Genomic DNA, 7,656 nt, shown 5'->3' with positions numbered 1-7,656 from the left:
CCTATGTTGTGATTTTACTTTATCTAAACCATACACATTGGGCCCTGAGGTCTTATGCTTGAGTCTTAGCAGTAAACCAAAGGAAAAGTGGTCCCCCGCTTTCAGAAAGCAAACATTAAAATAAGGACTAAACTCAAGAAGCCAAACTCATTGCCACTGAGCCAATCAATGACAACTCAGAGCAGGCCGATGGCAAACTGCCCCGAAGGTTTCTGAAGCTGCTCATCTCTACGGGAAAGGTCAATCTCAGACTTGGCCCCGGCAGTCCAATGCCTAACCTACTGCACTATCGAGGATCAATGACAATTCAGGAAACATTTTATCACACAGCTTTTAGTTTCTAAACACAAAGGTGTCTTGTCCAACAGAGATTTCTATCTGCTGCTAAATCCTCAACACCCAAATGTTTTTTAGGGTGAATAAACCACAGTGGATCAACTCAAAACAACAGATCAAATATTTATTGGTAGAAATAGATCTCTAATACATACTTTCTTTTGATATAAAGTGTACATTCTCTTAAAGTTTTTATTATTATTATTATTATTATTTTGGCCTCCATGTGAACTTAACATGTTATCTAAGCATCTGGTTCTTTTTAGACTTTAAATTTTAAAATTAGAGAAACCATGCATATTATGTACCTTACTTAACCCGAGGAATTGTTTGCACTTTCAAAAGTTACCAAAATAGGCTGAACTCAAGTTATATAACCTCTGTGTTCTAAAATTCCACTTTTCATTTCAGAATAAAGAAATACTCGATCAACGTGGCATATTGCTTGCTGAGAGGTCAGATTGTCAGACTCGCTTCAATCAGTAAGGTCTGTTTTTCATGACATTTTCGTCTCCCTCCTCCCAGAGATGATCTTTGTCAATGTTTAACGCGCCATCTGCAGAAATAGCCCCAAAACTTAAATAAATACCCAACTGGTAGTTTTTAGATGAACTCTTTTAACTTAAAAATCACCTCTTATATGTACAAGAATGGTGTGTGCTGCATATTAAACCTCCAGCCGGACACTCTTTCACAAAAAAAACAAACGGAAGGCTTATTTGGACATCTGTGCCCGGACACCGTCCAAGTACACTGCTGTCCTATTAGGAAAAGGAAGGTTGGCTTCTCAGCCCACTGAATTCTGCAGATACAAAAGTGCTTAGCTTGACAAAATTACCAAAATAAAAACATTTTCAAGGTTATTTGGTTCGAGCAGGATGAATTCTGCTGTACGTTTAGGTCATTGAACGTCTGCATGGTCAACTTATATAAATCTCTTTTCAACTAATTAAAAAAAGCACACACGTATACACACAAAAATAGTTCAAACTGTATATAATCTGTTCACTTTCACCCTGGTCCATGCATCACAGGCAAGTCAAGGAAAGGATGCTTGAGAAGCCCACACTGCTGGCGTGCCATCTTGCATCCGTGTCACCCACTGTTTGCGATGCCGGTCCCTAAGACCGGCTGCCGACAAATGGGACATGTGCAGTTCTCGGACAGCCAGCGGTCGATGCAGTGGATGTGGAACTCGTGCATGCACGGTAGCCGCCTGAGCTTGTTGCCAGCGACATAGTCGCTGATGCACACGCTGCAGACCTTACTGAGCTCGCCGTCGGTGCTGCTGTGTTCGTAGTTCCGGGTGGAAAGATTGTCGATCTGCTCTTTGGTTAAGCCCCGCACGTGGTCGTCGTCGTCATCCTCATTGAGCAGAAAGAAGTGAGCCAGGCGAAGAATAGGTAGTGTTCCGGTGTCGACGAACGTGTGTGCGGGTCTCGACAGCCTGTCCCCTCGCCTGTCACGGTCTTCAGCCTGATGCTGGGTGGAGTCACTTTCGCCCAGCATCCCAGGGCTGTCTCCTCGGGGTAGAGGGGACCCTTCACTGCGCTGGCTGCTTCTGCTAGCTATGCCTGAGTTGCTGGAGTCTGAGGATGGCTCTGGGAAACTCTGCCTGCCTCCTCTCTCGGCCTCTGCCTCGGATTCGGTCTCCATGAGAGAACTCAGTTCTCCAAAGCCCGTCATGATTTGCCTTAAAATGGACCGGAGCGCCACGGACGACGGCTCCGCCAGCTCTGCCTCGGACACCCTGCGGAGAGGCACTGTTATAGTGCTGACGTAAGTGCGCACCCCGGACCGCTCCAGACGGGAAATGGTGCGGCGAAAGCCCCCGCTATTGCTTTCCAGGGTGACCGTGTTTCCCGCCAGGCCTGCTCTGGAGCGAGTTCTATTGGCAATACTGTCCCGGTCTCGGTTCTCGCCAGGCCGGATCCTTCGGACTTGAAGGTCCAGAGTGATTGTGGGGTGTCGCCGTGCTGTGGCTGCGGGCCTCCTGGCTTCTCCTTCTTCCACAGTTATCCTGGACACGAGTCTTGAATTAGAGAAGGGGGTATGTGGGGCACTTTGGGGTTCTTGATCTTGCTCTGAGAAGACGGGAGTTGCACCCCTTCTCCTAACAGACCTTCTCAGAGAATGCTGTGAAGGCCGGCTTTGCCTTTGGGAATTTCTGGGAGTGGTGCTACTCTGTCTTTGAATTGGGGACCGGCTTCGACTGCTAAAGGAAGACCGTAACCTGATTGGCTCTAATCTTTGGTTTGTATTCCTCACAGTAACGTTAGTTCTTGCCCCGTTCTCCCAAACATGTGCTGCTCCAAACCGCTGTCCCTCCCTTTGCCTGAGTTCACTACCCTCCGCCTGGTACGTGTGATCGCTACCATGATCAAGGGGAGCACGAGTCCTAGGAAGGCCGATGGGCCGCCTAGCCCTACTTCTTAACCTCCCTGACATGGAGTGGGAGGCTTCCACGGAGTTCAGCTCCCCGGAACCAAGCCTAGTCCTTGCTGTGTTGGAAGCACCACTACTGCTTCCCACTGAGGTTTGGCTTCTGGTCCGCCGTGCCACGGGGCTGCTTGATCTTGAGGGCCTCGTACTGGGCGCTTGGTCTCCGCTGACACCCACAGCTGGAGCGCCCACCTCATCATCTTCGCGGACTTCTAATCCTCCATCCTCATGGTTGATGTGGATTTCCAGACTAAACCGAAACTCGCCACTGTTGGGGTTTGTTCGACTCACGGCTCTCCAAGTTTGGTTCCCATTGTGGCCACTTCGAGTGGCATTGCCAGTCCGACGAAAGGTATTCAACCATTCTAACAGTGAATCTTCGTTTGAATTTTCTCTGTGGACTTCAGAGTCTGGAAAAGAACACAAAGATGAATCCCTAAAAACTAAAGGACAAAAAAAGTGTTTCTAAAAAATAAGTTATATTTAAACAAAACTAAACCCATTGCCAGTTAATTCTGACATACAGCAGCCCTAAATAGGGCTTCCAAGGTTGTGCATCTGTGCAGAAGCAGGCAGCCTCAACTTTGTCCCAAGGAGTAGCTGGTGGGTTTGAACTGCCAACCTTATGGTTAGCAGTCCACTACTAACCTGACAATCACCAGGGCATAAATTAGATTAAGAACAGGTTTAAGAAAATGGCAAAACAGCATTCAAGGAACTTCTTAAGAGAGAGGTATGTACTATTAAGTATGTCATAAAACTTTAATAGGACTTAGGCATTTTCTCACTGCTGTCAAGGTAATTTTGACTCACAGCAACCTTATAGGAGAGAACAGAATAGCCCTTTTGGGTTTCCAAGGCTGTAAAGATTTCACAGGAGCAAAAAGTTGCATCTCCTGTACTACAACCACTTAAATACTATTAGTAGAAATGTGTGGGCCCAAGTTCCCTCCTGAGTTTTCTATATACGATTGGCAAAGAAACCCTGGTTGTGTAGTGTGCTCAGCACTGCTTGGGCTGGTAGCCACAAGGTTGATGGTTCAAACCCATCAGGTTGCTCTGAGAAGGAAGGATGAGGTAGTCTCTTTCCATAAAGATTTACAGTGTCAAATACCCTAAGGAGCAATTCTCTTTTGTCCTGAGTCGGATTCAACGCGATGGCAGCGGTTTAGGCTTTTTAAGAGTGATTATTGGCAAAACGGTGTGGCAAGTGAGAAATGTGCCCAATACCAAACCTGCACATTCACAGTGCTTTCTACATATGGCAATGCCAGTAAACTGCAGTGGTGCATCCGTGCGCACTCCTTCCTTCAGGGAGGACCACACCACTCAGAAGCTTGTGGTGGTTTAAATAAAATCACAGAACTGCTGAAAATGGGCACCTCGAGAATTCTGGCTTCCTAACACATGATCAGCATCACATCGTCTTTCTGTGCCACATGGACAAAAAGCCGCCTAGTTCCTGACGTCTGTATTCTTATCCGTAAATTGGAGATGAATATAAGATCAGCCTCACAGGACTATGAATACAGACTAGGAAATAATCAGAATACCTAAAATGGAAAGCACTCAAGAAATGATACTGCCCAATGTGGCATCCCGGCTGTGGCCAGGGGTTAAAAGCGAGGGTGCCCACTGAAAGGCCAGTGATCTGCATGCAACCACTGCGGGGTGGGGGGGTGGGTGGGGGGGGGGGTGAGTAGGGGTAAGGTAACAGCTCTTGAAACCCTTCCAGGCAGTTCTCTTCTGTCCTACAGGACGGCTGTGAGTCATGACCAACTTGATGCTAATGTAACAAGGGGGTCATCTGTATAATAATGTGTTTTCTTTGCTCCTTGAGTGTGAGATCTGGGAGGACAAGGACTTTTCTCAAGTTCCATTCACTGTTATCTCCAGCATCTAAAAAAGTGTCTGATGCAAATCAGGCTCTGCTAATACTTGTGTGAAGAAATTTAGAAATAAATGTGCCTTAGATGCACTTCTTTGACTTCAAATTTACATTTTTAAACAAGTGTACACCCAATAGAATGTACTCTCATCCACAGTACCCATACAAATGTATACCTTAAAGACTATGCTATTCAAAAATATATAAGACAGATTTTGTTTAATTTCATTACTAAAATTTCTCTGCAAAAAAAATTATTTTGAGCAACAAAGTTAAGAGCTGTTAATCAGCTGCTGGTGCCAATAAAATAAACAGCAACCTTCGCCTCAATGAACGCATCTTCTTTAAAAACACGCTCCACATGCCACGCTCACTAGAGTCACAACCAAGTAATGTAACACATGAGCACAGAGAGCAACAGGTCCGTCCGTATCCAGCCTCCAGGTCAGCTGGGTGGGGAGGGGCGGGGGTTAATATCAAGCGCGATAAACATTAATGACTCTAAATACTACCTTCTACTTTTGATCTTAAGACTTGCTGATTTGGGTATGTGTGAATTTGCTAAAATTATCCTACCATTTTCTACTGTGAGGTACAGCCGCTGGGCATATGTGCAGCCTGTCGCTCCTCACCCCGAGGCTCGCTCACTCAGTGTGGACACAGCCTTCAAGTGTGCTGCTGCACGTGGGTGCTCCCATCCCCTGCAGGTGAGCCGCTGCACTGCTCCCACTGCAATCTAGTCGGTTCCGACATTGGGGGCCTCCTTTTTCATGGCAGCTGACACCCTGCTGTGGGTCCGAGTCTGCCTGGTCCCCAGTGGCTACCTCCACCTGCTGTCCACTTGCCACATAGATAGTCTGACTAAAAGACTCCATTTTGTTTCAGTGTTAACTAGTGTCCACCGAGATCATCGCATGGGGCTGGGAGCTGCTGTGCGAGGCAGCACAGGGAAGGGAACCCTGGGCTTGCTGGGCAGACCAGCAGACTGCAGCCCTCTGCCTCGCTCTCCCCTGAATGCCCACACGAGAGAGAGAAACTACTGTTATTGAGACACTGCCTGTTTGGGTTTTCATATCTTTTCCCCTAATGAGTATAATTACCAATCTAATGCAAGGGGGCTTTAATAACCTCAGGGGAAAATGGGAATGAAAAGATCATGGAAGTTTCCCACCAACTTGAGATGGCTGCTCCTAAGTGTAACTGACTGCTGAGAATGCACACCTCTGGGAGAGAGCCAGGGTATGTGCTCGACACCACATGCTGCTTACTTAGAATATTTTAAAATAAATGCTCTGTTATGAATAGGAGCCCTGATGGCACTGTCAGGTAAGCACTAGACTGCTAACAGCAAAGACGGATGGTTCAAACCCATGAGTCAGTCACTCCTTGGGAGAAGGATGAAGCGGTCTCTTCCTGTCAAGATTTGCAGCTTCAAAAACCCGAGAGAAGGTCCGTGAGCCAGAAACCAACTCAACGGCATAGTGTATAGTGGACTCACCGTCCTCTGGCTCGGGGCTTACTTAATAAAGGCAGACAAGCCAAGCAACACTAACACAAGGAAACCAAAAGCAGCTGCCTGATTCTTACGTCGCTGCACCTGGCTCTGCAGTTCATGTTCTAGCAGCTGGGCTCTGGAGGATGTAGTGTGGTCACCCTCAGAGCAAGCCAGCTGAATCCGGACACATTCTGACTAGAGGACCGCTTGCTGGTTACACTGGCAATGAACTTCACTGCCTACTGCGTCAAGCTCCGTGATGGCAAACTACACAAGCTTTCGTCTTTGAGCCCCTATGCCTGTCCTGTGTGCCTGAGCACACTGCTTTGCATGCAGCACACTCCTAAGTACTATCTGAATGGGTGTCACACTAAAACTGGAACTTGCACATACAGTGTACAAGATCCAAGAACTTCCCTTTCACCATTGCTCCACGTAAGCCCCCTCCTTACGGAGGAGCATCCGCAGTACCTCTGGAGCTTGCCTCCCTTCCCCCGCTGCTCAAGTCAGAATGAGACGCGAGCTGCTCCTTGACTCCGGTTAGTCGCTGTTGTAGTTCTTCTGATGTTATTTCTCCTACAATAAAAAACGGGAATCCCTTTGAATAAAAAACTTAAATGACCAAGTTTTGAGATCCCTCAGGTCACTGATTTTCAGCAACTTGAGGACCACACCTTGTGTCTTGGATGTTCTACAAATGAAGGCAGTAAAAGCCCCTCAACTGATGCAAATATTCAGAGCTGGCTTCGTTAAACTATATTAAAAAAACCCTTGATGTGGATACTTGATAAAATGTTCTCAGGTGATATGCTTTGGAATCAGAACTGTAACTTACTGAATTTTAGTGGTTAAAAAAATCGATTACCAAGGGAATATAGCTAGAGAAAACTTACAACCTTTAGTTACTTAAATTTTATCCCATCCTTCATTTTATTAGATATAAACTAATTTTCAGTGAACTAATGCAAATTTAGAGTCCATTGGACTTTTGGGGAGTGATTCAGCTCAATACATAGATACCCATAAATGAGTTATTACTGAGTTTTAGATTACAACTTTTTATCTGAATAAATTCTACTTAGCAATATTTAACAGTGTTATATTTATTAGTTTTACATTATACATTACTGTATAACATTAGTAAATGTTATGTTTATTAGTGTATGCTGTTTTAACAGTGTTCCAGGCACCACGTATTTCTAAAATCTCCTAAGTCAGTGATTTAAAAATCTTTATATTGAAATAGTCCTTTAAAAAGTCACATTCATCCCCTTACAGAAGAGTCACAAGGAAGAGAAGAGGCAGTCTGGGTGCAATGTAGCACTGTTGAAGCAAACAACTTTCTTCTAGTTCTTTAATGCTTCCTCCCCACACTATTGACCCCAATTCTACCTTATAAATCAGGCTAGACCAGGGCATGTACACGGGTACAGATAAGAGCTGGAAACAGGGAATCCAGGACAGATTAACCCCTCAGGACCAATATTGAAAGTAG

General features: G+C 45.7%; 1 protein-coding gene across 1 annotated transcript in view; it reads right to left on the bottom strand.

The window, feature by feature from the left end:
* Nucleotides 1-439: 439 nt before the first annotated feature.
* RNF6 (ring finger protein 6) overlaps nt 440-7,656 on the bottom strand; it is a 12,547-nt gene continuing 5,330 nt past the window's right edge. The window contains exons 3-4 of the mRNA XM_004715401.2: nt 6,633-6,737; nt 440-3,188 (exon numbers count right to left, since the gene is read on the bottom strand). Of these exons, the coding sequence (XP_004715458.1) occupies nt 1,432-3,188; nt 6,633-6,737 (1,862 nt within the window). The 3' untranslated portion in view covers nt 440-1,431. The remainder of the gene's footprint in view (nt 3,189-6,632; nt 6,738-7,656) is intronic.

This window comes from Echinops telfairi, unplaced genomic scaffold, assembly GCF_000313985.2.
Source record: "Echinops telfairi isolate 266 unplaced genomic scaffold, ASM31398v2 ScPeMD7_2565;HRSCAF=3150, whole genome shotgun sequence".
NCBI classification, from domain to species: domain Eukaryota; kingdom Metazoa; phylum Chordata; class Mammalia; order Afrosoricida; family Tenrecidae; genus Echinops; species Echinops telfairi.
Note: the sequence above shows the minus strand (reverse complement) of the source record. Positions and strands in the feature narration are given on the sequence as shown.